Genomic DNA, 20,804 nt, shown 5'->3' on the forward strand with positions numbered 1-20,804 from the left:
TATACAGAAAATCCTAAGGAATTCACTAAAGCAGTATTAGAACTAATAAACTAGTTCAGCAAGGTTGCAGGATAGAGGATACAAGATCAATATACAAAAAGCAACATTTCTATACATGGCAGTGAAAAGATTAAAATTAGAATTAAGAAAACAATTCCAATTATAATAACATCCAAAAAATCGGAATAAACTTAACAAAAGAAGTGCAAGACTTCTACTCTGAAGACTACAAAAACACTGTTGAAAGAAGTTAATGAAGACCTCGACAAATAGAAAGATACATCATATTCATGGATTGAAAAACGTATTGTTAAGATGGCAAGAATCCCCAAATTGCTACAGATTCGACACAATCCCCATCAAAATTCCAACGACCTTAGTTGCAGAAATTGACAAGCTGATCCTAAAATCCATATGGAAATTCAAAGGACCCAGCATAGCCAGAACAATCTTGAAAAAGAACGGAGTTGGAGAACTCACACTTCCCAGTTTCAAAACTTACCGTAAAGCTGCAGCAATCAGGGCAGTGTGGTACTGGCCTAAGGAGAGACAAATGGGCCAATGGAATAGAACTGGTCCAGAAATAAACCCTCACATTTACAAAAAAATTGACTTTTTTGACAGAAGTGCCAAGACAATTCAATGGAGAAAGAATAGCCTTTTCAACACATGCTTCTAGGACAGTTGGATTGCCACATGCAAAAGAATGAAGTTGGACCCCTACCTCACACAGTTAACCAACAATGCACCACAGACCTAAAAGCAAGAGCTAAAACTATAAAACCCTTAGAAGAAAATAGAGACATAACTCTCTGTGACCTTGGATTAAGCAATGGTGTCTTGGCTACAATACCAGGAGCACAAGTAACAGAAGAAGACTTAAACTGAACTCATCAAAACTGAAAACTTTTTGCTGTAAAAGACATGGACAAGAAAGTGAAAAGACAACTCAGAATGGGAGAAGATATTTGCAAGTCATTAATCTGACAAGGGACCTGTATCTAGATAATATAAATGACTCTTACAACTCAACATTAAAAAGACAAGTAACCTCGGGCTTCCCTGGTGGCGCAGTGGTTGAGAGTCCACCTGCCGATGCAGGGGACACGGGTTCGCGCCCCGGTCCGGGAAGATCCCACATGCCGCGGAGCGGCTGGGCCCGTGAGCCATGGCCGCTGAGCCTGCGCGTCCGGAGCCTGTGCTCCGCAACGGGAGAGGCCACAACGGTGAGAGGCCCGCGTACCGCGAAAAAAAAAAAAGACAGGTAACCCAATTTAAAAAATGGGCAAAGGATCTGAATACACGTCTTTCCAAAGAAGGTATACATATGGCCATTAAGCACGTGAAAAGATGCTAACATCTTTAGCCTCCAGGGAAGTAAAAGTCAAAACCACAATCCGATACCACTTCACACCCACCAGGTTAGCTAAATAAAAGGAAAAAATAAGAAAAACAGTAACAATTGTTGGTAAGAGTCCAGAGAAACTTAAATCTGCTCTCTGCTAGGATTGTAAACTGGTGCAGACACTTTAGAAAACAGTCTGGCATTTCTGTAAAAGGTTAAACAGAGAGTGACCATAAGACCTAGCAATTCAATTCCTCTGTACATACCCAAGAGATACGAAAACATTAATCCATACAAATCTTATACACAAATGTTCCTAGCAGCGTTGTTCACAACAGCCAAAAAGCGTAAGAAAAACAAATGTCCATCAGCTGATGAGTAGATGAGTAAAGTGTGGCATAACTGTACAATGGATACCGTCCAGCAGTTAAAGTGAAGTCCTAAAACACGCCACCACATGGGTGAATCTCGAAAATGTTACCCTAAATGAAAGAAGCTGCACACACACATACAGACACATATGGAATGATTCTATTTAGGAAATATCCATAATGGACAAATCTGTAGAGACAGAAGGTAGATTAGTGATTGCCTAGGATTGCAGAAGGAGGTTGGGGGAAAATGGGCAGTGACTGCTAATGGGTGGGGTCTTTTGGGGGACAACGAACATGGAAACGTTCTAAAGTTAATTGTGGTGATGGTTGCACGACTCTGTGAATATACTACAAAACACTGAATCATACATTTTATTTTTTTAATATTTTAATTTTATTGGTGAATCATACGTTTTAAATAGGTGAATTATATGGTATGTGAATTACACCTCAATAAAGCTGATCTATACCATAATAATGATATAATAATAGATAATATAACAATAATAGATATTTGAAGTCTCCTTTGCAGCCCTCAATCGCTATAGGCCCCTAAACAGGAAGGGAATTGGGAGTGGGGCAAGCAAGGCCCCCTGCACATGCCCTCTGAAAGGCAGGGTCCCCAGAACAAGGGCAGGAGCAAGGTTGTGGAGTCACTAACTCCGTGCTGGCAGCTGGGGACCGGCTCATGAACTCTGGGTCTCGGATGTCCCTTGGTCTCCTTGTGCCTCAGGCCAGCATGTCCAGAGTGAGGGTGAGAACGGGTCCCTCTCCTGGGGCGGCTGCGAGGATAAGGTGAGGAGGTTCATGTCAGGCACCGAGCAAGACCCCTGGAACACAGGAAGAATGCAGTCGATGCTACCAGTACCATGGAAGCAGCCTGGGCGTAAGAAGTAATGAGCGAGGCTGACGGGCCGGGAAGTAACAAGCTGCGCTGTCCTGGAAGGTCAAGGCAAGCCCCCAACCTCTTGCCTCATTGGAGCCAAAAGTTTCTGCAACTTCCCACTGGGCTTTCCTCCGAACGGCCCCTCGGCCTGGCGTCTCGCTCTTTTCTCATCCAGTATTTTCCCTGCACCCCGTCAATCCAGACATGGAACTGGGCCTTTCTGTTGGTCAAACAAAAGGAAGGAGGAAGGGGCACAACACTGGGCCCCCTGCATGGCCACAGCCCCTTCCCTCCCCGGCATCACCCACCCAGCTCACACCCGCCCTGCGGACCACACTCCTAACACCACCCTCCCTCCTTCTGCCCAGCAGGCTGCCGTTCCAGGTCTGACTCCCAATTCCACGGGGCAGCCAAAGAGCCTCCCAGGGAACGATTCCCCAGCACACGAGTGTCCTTGTCCCAAAGGCCCTGCAGCCGTGCACAGCTCTGTCACCCCCGTGCCTCCAGTTTCCTGCCATTCGCGTTTATTCTCGAGCGTGGAATTTATCCCACGCCCACTCCCTTCCCTAGATGTTACCAGCCCCTTCCTGCAGGCAGACGTGCGGGGCTGTCTTCCGGCCAGGTGTGCAGGACACACAGGGCCAAGCAACAGGCGACCTCATCTCTATAGAGTAGCTCACATGTGCTGGGGCGGTTCCAGGAAAGCCCCAGGATAGGTGGGATCTTTAACTCTCCGGCTCAATTGCCCCTGAGCCAAATGGGAGCAAAAAAGGCCCAGATTGTTCTTGGGTGTCTCTGTGGAGGCGCCCCCATCACCCCTAGACGCTTCCTCTTCTCTTGCTGCACTAGTTGTGGTTGATTTAAAGCCCATGTGTTGCCATGGCAACGTGGCCAAATCTGACATGCCCCCCCACCCCACCCAGAGGCCAGAAGTTATCCTCCCTCAGGTACCTCAGGTCTTACTCCTGCCCCTCATTAGTGCTCAGATTATACTGAAATAATACAGGTTCAAACTACACCCAAACTGCTTCAGAGAGAAGTTTCACACTCTTATGTAACCAGCTGTTTTCAGATCTGAGATCCAAGACCTTGGTCCTCGTTGTCACAGCCGTCAGCAAAGGAAATCTTGAGTTCACCTTCAAAACAGCTCAGAGGAACACACTGGAAACCAATTCTCAATCCCAGCCAGTTTCCTTCCGCTTGGAAATCCGCCCTGTTTCCCATTCTTAGGGTTAAGATGCTAGTACGTTCGGTCAGGTGCTTCCTTCCTTCCCCCTTTCCAAATCTGAACACCAGATTTAAGGAAAGGAAGTGCCAGCAGTTCAGACCATGCAAACCAGGAACCACGTCCCGAGACCCGACCCAGAACAAACTCTAAGAAAGTGTGTTTGGGCATCACTTTTTAACCAACGAATGCCACAGTGCATCCAAGGCTATATTTTCTTTTGTTCTTAATTCTTTTTTTCTATGTGTGGGCTTATTTCTTCCCCTCTCTCTTCCTCCCAGATGGAACCTAAACGCCTGAAAAAACAGCTTCTCAAAATCCTGAAGCTCCTGAAACCAGATGACAGGGTTCTGATTGTGGGGACAACACAGCGACCTTTTGATGCTGAACTTCAACCTCTTTGCAAAGTTTATCAAAAAATTATTTTGGTTCCCAGACCAGACTATGCTTCCAGATATGGCAAGTACCCCTCACCCCTTCCAGTATGCAGTAACCGAAGCTGGGCCGTCCGGTGTGGGCTTGCATGCATGTGGGCTTGAGCCAGGAGGGTGGCCTTCGTCACCCGGTGACCATCAGAAGGTGATGTAAGTCCCAGTGCCCCAGGACGTCAGCGAACTCCAAGCCATAAACATAAACACCAGGTCCCAAGAGCAACAGATCTCTGTTCTGTTGTTAATGTAATTCTTTTTACCCAAGGCAAAAGGAAACAGGACAGGGATTATTATTTTGAGCCCTGAAGGAGACAAAAGCCCCTGTGGGTGAGAATTTTCCTTTTGACAGGTAGATTAGGGTCACTCAGCTTGTCCCCGTGGTGGTGATGTCTTTCCCGTGCAAAAGCATTTCTTTTCACCTGGTCAATTTTTTTTTTTCCAGGCTCAAAATACCAGTCCAAGAGAATGTTGATTTACTTAAACACTAAATAAAACAAGAGTTTACTTTTTTTCCATTTTTTCCCTTGGATAGACAGATTCAAAATCACTTCTTTTGAAACCTATTTTTAAATGGGAACAATACAAAAAAGTGACCCTGGGAGGCAGTGCAGTGAAATTGGGAAGAGCCGTGGCACGTGGGTTCTCACGAGCTCTGGTTCTGATCCTGGCTGTCCCGCCGAATAGCTGATGACCTTGAGAAGTAGGCTGACATTCTGAGCCTCCATTCTCTCAGCTCTAAAGTAGGAGAACTGTTCAGTTCCCAGGGCTGTGGTGACCCTTATATGAGATGGCTAGAATGCCCCACACCATCTCAGCTCCCGGAGAGCACAGGTGGAGGAGTAGAAGGCGGTGATGGGGGGCATGGAGGAGAAATATTTAAATGGCGGGTCAATAAATGGCCCAGGGAGCCGGCAGTGGTGCCGGTGGTGGTTTCCTTTATCGATTGCTGTGTGACAGACCTCCCCAGTGGCTTGAAACTACAAAGTACACCTCTCGTGATTCTGAAGGGCCACTGGACTCAGTGAGGGAGTTCTCCCCAAGGTGTTTCATGATGGCGCAGTAAATGGCGGCTGGGACTTCAGTCATCTGAAGACTGGACAGAGCTGGACAATCCGAGACCATTCCCTCCGTGACTGTGCTGTTGCTGGCTGTCAGCTGGGAGCTCGTCTGGGGCTGGTGATCAGACCTCCTCTACCCGGCCCCTCCCCATGGCCTTCCACGGCGCGGCAGCTAGGTCCCCAGGGGGAACATCCTAAGGACAAACGTTTCAAGAGGTTCAGGCAGAAGCTGGAAGGATCCTTGTGACCCAGCTGCAGAAGTCACACAGAGTCACTTACACCACATTCTACTGGTCAAGAGAAAGTTACAGGCCAGCCCAAGTTCAAGGACAGTGGACTATACAGCATGTGAATACCAAAGGTGCGACTCCTTGAGGGGTCGTCCCGGCCACCCATGGTAGTGGTGGTGGTGGTGGATTTGGTTTAGAGATGATGATGGTGTTGTTGGAAATGGCGGTGATGGTGACCACAGCCTGGTGGTGATGGAGATGATGGTGGTCGTGACCACAGCCTGGTGGTGATGGAGATGATGGTGGTCACGACCGCAGCCTGGTGGTGATGGAGATGATGGTGGTCACGACCGCAGCCTGGTGGTGATGGAGATGATGGTGGTCGTGACCGCAGCCTGGTGGTGATGGAGATGCTGGTGGTCATGACCGCAGCCTGGTGGTGATGGAGATGATGGTGGTCATGACCACAGCCTGGTGGTGATGGAGATGATGGTGGTCATGACCGCAGCCTGGTGGTGATGGAGATGATGGTGGTCATGACCACAGCCTGGAGGTGATGGAGATGATGGTGATGATGGTGGTCACGACCGCAGCCTGGTGGTGATGGAGATGCTGGTGGTCGTGACCGCAGCCTGGTGGTGATGGAGATGATGGTGGTCGTGACCGCAGCCTGGTGGTGATGGAGATGATGGTGGTCACGACCACAGCCTGGTGGTGATGGAGATGATGGTGGTCGTGACCGCAGCCTGGTGGTGATGGAGATGATGGTGGTCGTGACCACAGCCTGGTGGTGATGGAGATGATGGTGGTCGTGACCGCAGCCTGGGGGTGATGGAGATGCTGGTGGTCATGGTGGCGGTCATGGTAGAGGAGATGGCAGTAGCGATGACATGGTAGCCATGGTGCATTGCTGATAAGAATAAACACTATTAGGTCGGACTTGGTTTCTATTCATCCTTCATTAGTCACAAGCACCACCAAAACAGAGAGGATGTATGTCCTTTCTGGTCGATCTTAAGTTCCTGGTCAGTGTGATTTGCTAGGAGAACAACCCTTTACTCCCCATACATTATAAACTCTTAGCTTATTAGCCACTCCGTTTGCAATATGCATTCGTTTCTGTCTTGATAAAGTGTGATCGTAATCACAATGTTACATGCAAAGCACAGGAAGACTTTGGGCGCAGTTATCTCTCCACCCATCTAGGGACTTCTCCATCTTCTGGGGCCTGCAAGCCCTCCACTGGATCCTTTGCAACCAGCCAGCATCAAAGGAAAAGAAAGAAAGATAGTATAAATGATCTCTCAGTAGATTTAGGGACCAGACTGAGGAGGGGCCAACAGTTCTTCTAGCCACATTGGCCAGAATGACTCACGAGGCCCCTCTGAGGTTCAAGGGGGCAGGGATGTGTAGTTTAGCCAAGGAAGGAGTCGACACAGAGATGGGTGAGCACCAGTGTTCTCTGCCCACTACAGAGGATTCCACGCTCCTGGCTTCATCAGAGCTTTCCCACTCCCGTGCCCCTTGGTTAGATTCTCTGTGTCTCTCTGACTCTCTCTCTCTCTCTGTATTGTATATATATTTTAAGCTATCTTAATGGAATAAGGTAGAGTATTATTAATTTTCAGGGCCTAGAACATTATTCTTGACTTTGAACAGTTTCGATTGTCTGACAAAACCATAGGCCCTTTCGAAATGGAGCTATTGATGTATAACAAGGACAGGTGTGTTCTTTTGATAAAGTGCCAGGACTCTCTAGGGACTCAGATCACAAGACAGATTCCAACTTGAATCCCCTCACAGCAGCATCGTGGGAGAGGAAGGAGGAAGCATCCCTTCACCGGTGGGCGGATGATAAACCTGCAGCAGTGGTCATCTTGGGCCCAGGGCTCTGTCCACTCAACCACGTGTGTCTCACATATTTCTTTCTCGGTGGGTGATTTGTTCAGGCTCCCATTCTCGCCAACATCATAAATGCTGCCCAGCGTTTCCCTCAGTGACCTTGAAGTTACCATAGCCACAGTGGCTGGGACATCTATCTTAAAGAAAGACTATTCCTGTCTTTGCAATGATCAAAAACGGTCTCTTGGGCTTCCCTGGTGGCGCAGTGGTTGAGAGTCCGCCTGCCGATGCAGGGGACACGGGTTCCGTGTCCCGGTCCGGGAGGATCCCACATGCCGCGGAGCGGCTGGGCCCGTGAGCCATGGCCGCTGAGCCTGCGCGTCCGGAGCCTGTGCTCCGCAACGGGAGAGGCCACAACAGTGAGAGGCCCGCGTACCACACACAAAAAAAAGGTCTCTTGCATCCTGTAAAGCCTGGGCTGCAGATCCATAACTTGGGCCCTTGCTTGTCCACCTGTCTGCTGGCAGCCGAGGGCCAAAGGTGCATGGAACACTCTCGATCCAACTTCTCAGATTCTCCAGGCGGTGTGGGGGAGTGACAGGGCTGAGAAGAGAAGGGTAGATCAGCCGGAGGAAACACGGTCCTTAAGGTTTACCAAATATAATTCAATAGCTACCTCCTTTCCCCAAATCAAGCGGTTTCCTTCAAAATGTCTCTGCAAAGAAAATCCACCCCCAGGTTGATTAATGCCATGTCTAGTCCCCAGAAATCCCTTTGGGCTTCCTTCTCTCCACGTTCCTCATGCCTCCTCCTGTCTCTCTTCCCCGGGGTCTGCTCCACTAATAACCCGATTCATCACAGGCCCCCCACCTTAGACCCTGTGTCTGCTCGGAGGGGTCCAGCCCATGTCTGTCTTTTTTTTTTTTTTTAACATCTTTATTGGGGTATAACTGCTTTACAATGCTGTGTTAGTTTCTGTTTTATAACAAAGTGAATCAGCTGTACATATACATACATTCCCATATCTCCTCCCTGTTGCGTCTCCCACCCTCCCTATCCCACTCCTCTAGGTGGACACAAAGCACTGAGCTGATCTCCCTGTGCTATGCGGCTGCCTCCCACTAGCTATCTATTTTACATTTGGTAGTGTATTTATGTCCATGCCACTCTCTCACTTTGCCCCAGCTTACCCTTCCCCCTCCCTGTGTCCTCAAGTCCATCCTCTACGTCTGCATCTTTATTCCTGTCCAGCCCCTAGGTTCATTAGAACCTTTTTTTTTTTTTTAGATTCCATATATATGTGTTAGCACACGGTATTTGTTTTTCTCTTTCTGACTTACTTCACTCTGTATGACAGACTCTAGGTCTATCCACCTCACTACAAATAACTCAATTTCGTTTCTTTTTCTGGAATCCTAGACCGCAGAGGCCAGAAGCTCATCCCGATCACATTATTCACCCTCTTGTGCTTTTGCGAAATCCCAAATAAAAATGAATTTTAAGAGACTGTGTCATCTCAAGCACTAGCCAGGATAGAATCAATTGGGAATGCCAAAAGCAGAGAAGGGGCCCCGAAGACCAGATTCCTTTCAGCCTAAAGAAGGGGAAGGGGATGGAGATTAGTCTGAAGAACTGAAGAGCCCTCTACATCCGGGAAAGGAAGGTAAAACACGGCAGCAGGTCCAGAGAGCCCCTCAGCTGCCTTGAACCGTTTTGTAGCCCTGGCCTCAGGTCCTCACGGCCGCGCCCGTTGCCAGTCCCCAAGCCTGTTGTGCTTTTGTGCCCACCACCACCCCTCCCCCGCTGGACCAAAGGCTTGGCAGCCTGCTCGTGGCCCCAGTACAGGCTGTGGGGCTTCCACTGAAATGAGCCATCAGGCTAGAGCTCCCTCCACGCCTGAATCCCCTCTTTGCCCCAGAGCAGCTATTTAAGGGCCAAGAACCCATGATCCGGTGGCTTTGTACAAGCAGTAGAAGCTGTTCTTTTAAAGGCTAGTAAGTCTAGTTCATCGAACATGAGAAGGAAGTCAAGCCTGATTCTCTTTCCCCTTCTCTGGACCTGGAGATGGCTGGGGGCAAGTGGGCAAGTCCCACCGCAGCTGTGACTGCACCACCACTGAAAAATGATGAGCTTGGGGAAGTCATCAATGTTTTAGGTATTTTGACGAAGCTTGACCAAGACTTTACACGAATATCATACATGTTCATTGTCAATAGGGTGTTTACATGCCCACACTAGACCAGAGTTTTTTGCATCACTATTTTTTTATTGGAGTATCGTTGATCTACAATGTCGTGTTAGTTTCAGGTATACAGCACAGTGATTCAGTTGTACGTATATATGTATATTCTTTTCCAGATTCTTTCTCCTTATATGTTTTTACAAAATACTGAGTAGAGGTCCCTGTGCTATACAGTAAGTCCTTGTTGGTTATCTGCTTTATATATAGTAGTGTGTATCTGTTAATCCCGACATCTGCGTCACTATTACTGAATCTTTACTTGCAGGGATTTTTGTGTTAAAATACAGGGAGGCTGTGACTTTCATAGCTTAACAGGGAGGCACGGGAGAGCTGATCTTTGTCGCTGGGAAGCCCTTGGCCCTCACTGTTTGTCCCCTCCACGCTGCAGGTAGGAATTTCACCCACGGGTGCCCAAGTCTGAAGCTGCTCTGGGTTCCCAGCCTGGGGTATCTACCAGGTCCTCAGGTTTAGGGGTTCTCACCAGTGACTGTCCCATAAAACGTGTTCCCTTCTCAGCACCCAGAGTCACCACTCAGACCTGTTTGCTCGGCTTCTAGATGTTATGAATGAGGACAGGAGACAGATGAGATCCCAAGGGATGGTGTCATCTGGTTGTTGTTGCTGCTGTGTGTTTTTACCACGGGCTGTGTCTCCTGATGTCTAACTCTACAGCAGTTGTATTTAGATAAGGGTAATCCTCCCCTGTTCCAATCTGTCTTTTACACAGATATGCTTAGAAATACTCTGTAGTTTATTTTGTGTTCGCTTTTATAATTGATGTTTTACTGAGCATTAGGAAACTGTGGTACAAAGTGGAATGACTTGATAGTAATAAAATACAGAAATAACAGTAATAAAGCTACAGAAGAGAAAGTGTCCACCATGTGCCAGAACAGTTCCTTCCAAGTGATTTGTACACATTCTTGTCCTTATTTCTCATAGCAGCTCGAGAAGTAAATCTTTCTACTCCCACTTTTACCTTAGATGAGTTCAGGTTCAGATAAACCCACCAAGGAAGTAGCAGTGTAGACACAGGAAAAAGATGTTGCTTTAGGCAAATTTGGGGGCCCCCGTGGCCCTTGCTGGTCTCACTGCAGCTTTCATCCCTTGATGGCTAACCTTCCACCGTTGGAAGACACCACAGGCCCCATGATAACATGCACCCCTTCCCAGCAACTCAGCTCACCTTGGGGCCAAGGATCCCCCGCCAAGGAGGACAGTGGAGGCGTATTTTTGGAATAACTCGTGGCCCCAAAAGCCAGACTCTGATGTGGGTGGGTCCTAGTTACGTTCCAAGTCATTCTATCCCTTGACAGTCATTGGACCTTTTCATCTCATCAGGTACTTTTGGATCAATGTAGTTAGATGCTGCAGTCACGTCACACACCTGACAGTGCTCAGAATATGCAGTAATCTTCAGTTGTTTAAACACTGCTTCAAATATTCCTCAAGGAAGGTCAAAATGCTCTAGAGACATCTGGCCGAATCTTCTCAGTACCGCGGCTGGTTCTGATACGGAAGGCCTTACCCTGTCTGCATCCTTCCTCACCATCTGGATAGAACTAAACACACCACAGCAAGTCTCATTTATTTCCCTGGAGCCTCTCTTGACAGAATAGACGTAGTTCTCAAAGTGTAATCTCGTCTCAAATGCTGTATGGGAGACCATCCTATCTCTATGGTTAAGTAAACATCAGGGATAATTTCATAATTCATCTTCACAGCATCCCTGTGTTCTACGTGAAATCTCCCGGTCACCCCAGGTCCCACTGGCCCACACAACAACAGGACTCCCATCGGGTAGATCTGTTAATCTGTGCTGTTTTTCCATTGTTGGGGGCAGAGAATAAAGGGTCCAGTTGCTCTGTCTAATAGGACCTGTGGGACAGTGTCTTACACCCAACGGGAAACGAGCCCTGCCGTGGCTGATAGAAATTGGACTCTGCGTTCCAATTCCATGCATAAAAATCATGTAAGAAATGAACTTTATAGGTCAAACAAGTCAGACTCCTACTTAGCCAAATGCCATAGACACCCACGTAAATTTCCAATGTTGGAAGATTTTGAACATCTTTGAAAGTACCACCCTAAAACTATACTGACCCTAGTTTAATTTTTCCTTGTCAATTCAAGGGGCTCGTAGTCTGCAGACCTCAGGGCCATCCACGTGCATCCCTTATGCTTGAAAATCCCTTGGGGCAGAGCATTTGGTCAGGTGGCTTCCTGCTCATTTGAATTACAAATTGGAGCAGACCTCCTGTGCTCTCCTTTCTTGGTGAGCCACTGCTTTGTCCTGGGAACTGGGTCAATGCTGCTTTCTCTGTGGTGACTCCTGTTCTCTGCCTTTTCCATCATTTTGGATACAACAGTTTTGTGGAAAGAAATCATTCAGCGCCACGGCGGAGTCATCACCGGTGCCCTGAGTGTCAGTTGCTTGGCAAAGATCACCGACGGCTTCACCCAGGGCCACATCGTCCAAGTGGTGAAGGAGGTGCTCACGGAGCGCAGAATCCGGCAGCAATCTCACAAGCCACTCACCGCCCTCGAGTTCATCGCGTCTCTCACCAGCATGAGTCCCGTCTACCAAGAGGAAGAAGAGAGCTTTAAGGTAAACGCAACACCTACCTGGCCAGGTCCTAGCAGCAAACACTTGTCACATCACCTCCTCCCTCCAGTCCCCTGGGATTCATGCATTTGGACTCTACCATACCCAGTAAAATTTAGAAACTCGAAATTTGGGGGCCACGGTATTTTTCTGGCCTTAGCAGTAAAGCACATGTCTTCCAAATTTTAGGAAAATTGTGATCCATGACCTTATAAATGAACAGCCAAATTGCAGAACTGAGTAGCAGCTTCAAAACCATTGGATTTGCACACACACACACACACACACACACACACACCCCTCTCTTGGTTCTCACTGGTTTTTACTTCATAATTCACATAATGGAACAAGTTTTGCATGGAAAAAACCAGTCCCTAAACAGTGTACTTCCAGCCAACGCTTCTTTTGCTCCATATTTGCCCTGGTGCACGTCATCTTCTAGTACACTTGCGATAGGAAATCACAAGAAAATTCACCAACATTTAGTTTTCTTTTTTTTTTTTTTTTTTTTTTTTTGCGGTACACGGACCTCTCACTGCTATGGCCTCTCCCATTGCGAAGCACAGGCTCCGGACGCGCAGGCTCAGCGGCCATGGCTCACGGGCCCAGCCGCTCCGCAGCATGTGGGGTCCTCCCAGACCGGGGTACGAACCCGCGTCCCCTGCATCGGCAGGCGGACTCCCAACCACTGTGCCACCAGGGAAGCCCTAGTTTTTGTATTTTTGAACACACCCTGATATGTTCACGGAACTTTTTAGATCTGGAGGAAGCTTTGAGAATTAACTCTTCATATCCCTCGATATGGGAGGAAAAGAAGTAGCCAAGAGTGATGTGCCTGTTCCAGGTACAATGAGTTTTAGAGCCTTCGTCCCCAAGGCCCAGGCCAGCAGGCAACCCCTCCAAATCCTTTGAATACGAATGAGTACAGCTGTGTTCTCTTTCTGAACCTGAAGGTAGTTTTCTTGGCCAACTGGGAAAAAAAGGGAGGAGAGCTGTATCCATGCAACTATATCCACCACCGTCTTAGCCATGCAGTCACCGGAAAGAGAGTTGGAATTCCCGTTCAAGCCCCTGGTCTCTGAAAGCCTGCTTGGGGTTAGGAAAATTCCCTCTACGACGTGTCACTTTTCCACCAACTCTAGAAACTCTTTCCCCTCTGCTTTACTGCTGATGCTTAAATGAAGGTTGAAAACAGTCTCAATACGGATCTCCAAAATAACGATCTGCACAAGGGTTGCACAAGTAGTGGATCTTGATCTTGATCTGCACAAGTAGTTTCATTAGGTCCCATTTGTTTATTTTTGTTTTTATTTCTCTAGGAGGTGGGTCAGAAAGGATCTTGCTGTGATTTATGTCATTGAGTGTTCTGCCACTGTTTTCCTCTAAGGGTTTTGTAGTGTCTGGCCTTACATTTAGGTTTTTCATCCACTTTGAGTTTATTTTTATGTATGGTGTTAGGGAGTGTTCTAATTTCATTCTTTTACATGTAGCTGTCTGTTTTTCCCAGAACCATTTATTGAAGGGGTGTCTTTTCTCTATTGTATATTCTTGCCTCTTGCCTCCTTTATCAAAAATAAGGTGACCATACGTGCATGGGTTTATCTCTGGGCTTTCTATCCTGTTCCAGTGATCTATATTTCTGTTTTTGTGCCAGTACCATACTGTCTTGATTACTGTAGCTTTGTAGTATAGTCTGAAGTCAGGGAGCCAGATTCCTCCAGCTCCGTTTTTCTTTCTCAAGATTGCTTTGGCTATTCGGGGTCTTTTGTGTTTCCATGCAAATTGTGAAATTTTTTGTTCTAGTTCTGTGAAGACTGCCATTGGTATTTTGATAGGGATTGCACTGAATCTGTAGATTGCTTTGGGTAGTATAGTCATTTTCACAATGTTGATTCTTCCAATCCAAGAACATGGTATATCTCTCCATGTGTTTGTATCAGCTTTAATTTCTTTCATCGTGTCTTATAGTTTTCTGCATACAGGTCTTTTGTCTCCTTAGATTTATTTATTCTAGGGAGATTTATTCCTAGGTATTTTATTCTTTATCTTGCAGTGGTAAATGGGAGTGTTTCCTTAATTTCTCTTTCAGATTTTTCATCATTAGTGTATAGGAATGCAAGAGATTTCTGTGCATTAATTTTAAATCCTGCTACTTTACCAGATTCATTGATTAGCTCTAGTCGTTTTCTGGTAGCATCTTTAGGATTCTCTATGTAGAGTATCACATCATCTGCAAACAGTGACAGCTTTACTTCTTCTTTTCTGATTTGGATTCCTTTTATTTATTTTTCTTCTCTGATTGCTGTGGCTAAAAACTTCCAAAACTATGTTGAATAAGAGTGCTGAGAGTGGACAACCTTGTCTTGTTCCTGATCTTCGAGGAAGTGGTTTCAATTTTTCACCATTGAGAACAATGTTGGCTGTCATATATGCCCTTTATTATGTTGAGGTAAGTTCCCTCTATGCCTACTTTCTGGAGGGTTTTTATTATAAATGGGTGTTGAATTTTGTCAAAAGCTTTTTCTGCATCTATTGAGATGATCATATGGTTTTTCTCCTTCAGTCTCTTAATATGGTTTATCACATTGATTGATTTGCATATATTGAAGAATCCTTGCATTTCTGGGATAAACCCCACTTGATCATGGTGTGTGATCCTTTTAATGTGCTGTTGGATTCTGTTTGCTAGTATTTTGTTGAGGATTTTTGCATCTATGTTCATCAGTGATATTGGCCTGTAGTTTTCTTTCTTTGTGACATCTTTGTCTGGTTTTGGTGTCAGGGAGATGGTGGCCTCATAGAATGAGTTTGGGAGTGTTCCTCCCCCTGCTATATTTTGGAAGAGTTTGAGAAGGATAGGTGTTAGCTCTTCTCTAAGTGTTTGATAGAATTCGCCTGTGAAGCCATCTGGTCCTGGGCTTTTGTTTGTTGGAAGATTTTTAATCACAGTCTCAATTTCAGTGCTTGTGATTGGTCTGTTTATATTTTTTATTTCTTTCTGGTTCAGTCTTGGAAGGTTGTGCTTTTCTAAGAATTTGTCCATTTCTTCCAGGTTGTCCATTTTATTCTCATATAGTTGCTTGCAGTAATCTCTCATGATCCTTTGTATTTCTGCAGTGTCAGCTGTTGCTTCTTCTTTTTCATTTCTAATTCTACTAATTTGAGTCTTCTCCCTTTTTTTCTTGATGAGTCTGGCTAATGGTTTATCAATTTTGTTTATCTTCTCAAGGAACCAGCTTTTAGTTTTATTGATCTTTGCTATCGTTTCCTTCATTTCTTTTTCATTTATTTCTGATCTGATCTTTATGATTTCTTTCCTTCTGCTAACTGTGTGAATTTTTTGTTCTTCTTTCTCTAATTACTTTAGGGGTAAGGTTCAGATGTTTATTTGAGATGTTTTCTGTTCCTTGAGGTAGGATTGTATTGCTATAAACTTCCCTCTTAGAACTGCTTTTGCTGCATCCCATAGGTTTTGGGTCGTTGTGTTTTCATTGTCATTTGTTTCTAGGTATTTTTTGATTTCCTCTTTGATTTCTTCAGTGATCTCTTATTTAGTAGTGTATTGTTTAGCCTCCATGTGTTTGTATTTTTTACAGATTTTTTCCTGTAATTGATGTCTAGCCTCATAGCATTGTGGTCGGAAAAGATACTTGATACGATTTCAATTTTCTTAAGTTTACCAAGGCTTGATTTGTGACCCAAGGTATGATCTGTCCTAGAGAATGTTCCATGAGCAATTGAGAAGAAAGTGTATCCTGTTGTTTTTGGATGGAATGTCCTATAAATATCAATTAAGTCCATCTTGTTTAATGTATCATTTAAAGCTTGTGTTTCCTTATTTATTTTCATTTTGGATGATCTTTCGATTGGTCAAAGTGGGGTGTTAAAGGCCCCTACTATGATTGTGTTACTGTTGATTTCTTCTTTTATGTCCCCTTTTATAAAAGGAGAAATAACTCTCGACCTAAAATTTGTATCCAGCTAAATTAACATCCAAGAGATCGGAAAAAATAAAGATACTTTAAGACACACAAAGATTGAGATAGTGTCCTACTCACTTAGCATTTGCCTTATGTATTGAGGTGCTCCTATATTGGGTGCATAAATATTTACAATTGTTATATCTTCTTCTTGATAGATCCCTTGATCATTATGTAGTGTCCTTCTTTGTCTCTTGTAATAGTCTTTATTTGAAAGTCTATTTTGTCTGATATGAGAATTGTCACTCCAGCTTTCTTTTGATTTCCATTTACATGGAATATCATTTTCCATCCCCTCACTTTCAGTCTGTACGTGTCCCTAGGTCTGAAGTGGGTCTCTTGTTGACAGCATATGTATGGGTCTTGTTTTTGTATCTGTTCATCCAGTCTATGTCTTTTGGTTGGAGCATTTAATCCATTTACATTTAAGGTAATTATCGATATGTATATTCCTATTACCATTTTCTTAATTGTTTTCGGTTTGTTATTGTAGGTCTTCTTCTCTTGTGTTTCCTGCCAAGAGACGTTCCTTTAGCATTTGTTGTACAGCTGAATTTGGTGGTGCTGAATTCTCTTAGCTTTTGCTTGTCTGTAAAGGTTTTAATTTCTCCCTCGAATCTGAATGAGATCCTTGCTGGGTAGAGTAATCTTGGTTGTAGGATTTTCCCCTTCATCACTTTAAATATGTCCTGCCACTCCCTTCTGGCTTGCAGAGTTTCTGCTGACCCCACATCCATTTCTGCTTCCTGTCATATCTCCAGGACTTGGCACAGCGCCTGGTCCCACCTAGATGTTCAGTTAACTTGTTTAGCGGCAAATGGATTGAGCAGATGGATAGAAGGAATGAAACTGTCACTCTGCCGAGTAATGTGATTCCATGGCTGTAGTTGCTGGTAATCAGGTCTATCATTTTCACCCTGAGAAATTTCACCCAGCTGCACTTCTGACAACATGTCAGACTAGGGTCTTGCAGATTCTCCAAACACATGTACCTGCACAATGGACATGATGGAGAAGATATTGAATGATAATGATGTAATAGTTTTAATAGTGTTAGCTAATACTTATGACTACTTATGTGCCAGGCACCCTATTAACTCAGTTAGACCACACCATTTACCCTATTTTGCAGATGGGGTAAGTGAGTTATAATGAGGTGTAGTAGGCAGAATATTGGCTCCCCAAAGAGGTCTACATCTGGGTCCCTGGAACCTGGGCCTATGTTAGGTTACATGGCAAAGGGGAATTAAGGTTTCAGATGGAATAAGTTTGCTAATCAGCTGACCTTAAGACAGATTACCCTGAATTATCCTTATGTGTCCAGTGTAATCATAAAAGTTAGAAGAGGGCACAAGAAGAGAAACCAGAGAAATGGCAGTGTGAGGAATCATTGAGACTCCAGGTAGCACAACACTGCTAGCTCAAAGCTAGAGATGGGGCCACAAGCCAGGATAGCCGGTGGCCTCTGGAAACTACAAAAGACAAGGGGACAGATTCTCCCCTGGAACTCCAGAAAGGAACACAGCCTGCAGACACCTTGATTTTAGCCCCATAAGACCCATTTTGGACTTCTGATCTACAGAACTATAAGATAATAAGTGTTTTTTTAAGCCATGTGGTAATTTGCTGCAGCAGCCAAAACAAAACAAACAAACAAACAAAAACCACAAGAGGCAAAATGACTTGTTCCAGGTCACACAGCTTAAAAGGAGTAGAGCTAAAATTCAAATCTCACTCCAAAGCCAATTTTATTGACCATATTCCATACTGTGCCTCAGTAAATTAGGAGTCCATCACCTTAAGTACTTGGCCACCTCACCTTACGTTGAAAGGCGAGTCAATGCTTAAAGAAGAATGAGAAAATCCCCAAGTGCCAGAAACAAAGATAAATCTCAAACACAGGGACAAACAGATGCCTGGCATGTAGCAGAGAGAGAAATAAACGATAGAAAACAAAGATTAGGAGTTGAAGCAGATAAAATGACAAATCTGCTACTTCTGTGACTGGATCTTTGATATCCCAATATCACCAAGGAGCATTAGCTTCTATACACCCTATAAGTCCTGGTTCTGGATGTGGGTTTAGAGAACCACGTGGAAGCAAGTGCAGTACTGCTAGGGAGGTAGGTATCATGAGAGAGAGAGAGAGGCCAAAAGAAATCTGAAAATCAAAATTCCAAAACATTTTAGGAAATCTAGTGTTACATACAATCTTCAAACAAAAATGATTAAAAGACAATAATTTAAACAAAAACATTTAGATTAATATGATTAAGATGTTCAAGAAAATAAATGAAGGCATAACTTCCATTAGAGATACACACAAAGTTTTGAAACAAAGACAGGCAGAAATGGAATAAAAACATAATTATGAAAAAATCACAAAAAGAAAGCTTTGAAATGAAAAATAAGGTAACTAACATAAAAAGCCAAAAAATAAAAGAGGTGTGAACTCTTCACAACTTTTTCACAGCTCCCCCCAGAAGGCAACATAGAAAAATAAAAACATAAAACCTATAAACTGCAAGTAAGAACCTTTGAAGACACTGACACCCAACTAATAGCAGTTCTAGAAGAAGAGAAGAAATGTCAGAGCAACAATTATTTGAAGAAGTACTTGCTGAGAATTTTCCTTAATTAAAGACGTGACTTCTTAGGTTAAAAACAAACTCCACATGACCAGCAGAACACATGAAACAAATCTACATCTACATGCATTATTGTGAACCTAAGAACAAGGCAACAAGTCAGTCTTAAGACACCAGATTACCTGCAAAGAAGCAACTGGGAGATCAGACATCTCCTTGGCAAAAATAGACACCAGAAGAAAGTGAGAGTATATCTGCAAAGTGCTGAGGAAAAATAACCGTTTACCTAAAATTTGTATCCAGCTAAACTAACATCCAAGAGATCGGAAAAAATAAAGATACTTTAAGACACACAAAGACTGAGATAGTGTCCAACTCACACACTTCAGACTGCAGTTTGGAAATATCAAATAAAATTGAAGATGCTCATGACCGACAACCAGGAATTCTATTTCTGTGTATATGCCCCAGGGAAGTTTTCTCATTTGTGTATGAGGAGATATAAAAGTTGTGAATTTCAACACGGTTCATAATAACAAAATATTGGAAATGACCTATATGTCCGTTAATGGGCGAATTGATAAGTAAGTTGTAGCATAGTCATTTAATGAAATAATATAACCACAGAGCTTGTAGACCGAAGTGTTTCTCAGATTTCAAATAAATATGAAAGTTGAGAAAAATGTCATCACAGGGCCAGCTGCAATCATTAAGTGCTTTGGGGTATTTTGGCTCCAGTATTTCTGCCATGTTTTTAACAGTATCCCTCAGTCCAGCTGCTGGTGGCCTTGTCTGAACCATAGGGAGCCATTCACATTACCAAGAAAACCCACACCTTCGGGACAGAGCAAGCTTCCCAGGAAGTCAGGTGACTTAGTTGGGAAGGGTCATTGGTTAGATCTGGCCAGTGATCCTCCTTAACTGTTAACTCCTTGAGATAGAAGTTTCAAATTGTATAGAAATACAGGTTGGTAAACCCACGTAGAAAGAATTTGTATTGAACATACATTAAATGCCCAACATTTAATGGCCGCTTGCCCCTTTCCGTTCAGTGAGCTTTTCTTTATTTTTAAGGGCATACTAGTGAATTCACATCATTTTGATATTTTCCTGAACGTCTGTTCGATTTCAGGACTGGTACGCCAAGACCCCTATGAGTAAAAGGCGAGCCTTGGCATTAACAGGAGATAACAAAGAAAACGAAAAGGACAAAGGAAAAGAGAAGGAGAAGAAAGGGATAAAGGAGAAAAAGAAAAAGTAATGTCTCTCTGAGGAGCCAGGGATGGAGGTGGGCCCGACTCTCCAGGGAGGAGATTGACCATTGCCTGTGTGAAGACCCACACTGATGCCCTACGTCCACCAGCCCTGCCCTCGCTCAGTTAGATCTTTGTAGGCTGACCACCAAGTTAGTTTTGCATAACAAATATTTCTAGACCTTGTAATTATTTCTTAATCTATATAAAGTTTGTATATAAGCAAAACTCACTCTTCACACACTCCACAATCTATCCCAGTTGGACACTTCATCTCATCGGTACTAGTTGCTAAATTTAAATTTTGATACTTAGAAAATACCCTAATCTGACAACTAGTAAATTCAGTCAGTCATCGGTGCTATTAGCTTTTTATTAATAATCTTGCACATATTTTAATAAATTAATTCTTTGCTCTATTCATGTATTCTATATAATGGAATAAAAACTTTTTCTTGGACTGACTCAGTAATTTGGTTGCTGGAGCTAAAAAAGATCTTTTAAATTAACGCTTTCAATCTTCTGACTTTGAAGATGAGGAAACTAAGGCCCAGGGCCGCACAGCTAATATTTGGAACATTGGAGCTATGTCATTGCCTCTTAGTTCCTGGGTTCCTGCTCTTGGGAAACACTGGAGCAGCGGCGGGCCACTGGCTAGATGAAAACGACCCCAAATGGGGTATAAGTAGGAGAAGAGAAACTCTAAATAAAGAAGTAAGAAATTCTAAGAAAGAAAAAGATTAAA

General features: G+C 44.3%; 1 protein-coding gene across 1 annotated transcript in view; it reads left to right on the top strand.

The window, feature by feature from the left end:
• Positions 1-20,506, top strand: part of IQCA1 (IQ motif containing with AAA domain 1) — a 169,034-nt gene extending 148,528 nt beyond the window's left edge. The window contains exons 17-19 of the mRNA XM_032638432.1: positions 4,112-4,289; positions 12,003-12,241; positions 19,939-20,506. Of these exons, the coding sequence (XP_032494323.1) occupies positions 4,112-4,289; positions 12,003-12,241; positions 19,939-20,067 (546 nt within the window). The 3' untranslated portion in view covers positions 20,068-20,506. The remainder of the gene's footprint in view (positions 1-4,111; positions 4,290-12,002; positions 12,242-19,938) is intronic.
• Positions 20,507-20,804: the final 298 nt, after the last annotated feature.

This window comes from Phocoena sinus, chromosome 7 (assembly GCF_008692025.1).
Source record: "Phocoena sinus isolate mPhoSin1 chromosome 7, mPhoSin1.pri, whole genome shotgun sequence".
In the NCBI taxonomy this organism is placed as follows: Eukaryota; Metazoa; Chordata; class Mammalia; order Artiodactyla; family Phocoenidae; genus Phocoena; species Phocoena sinus.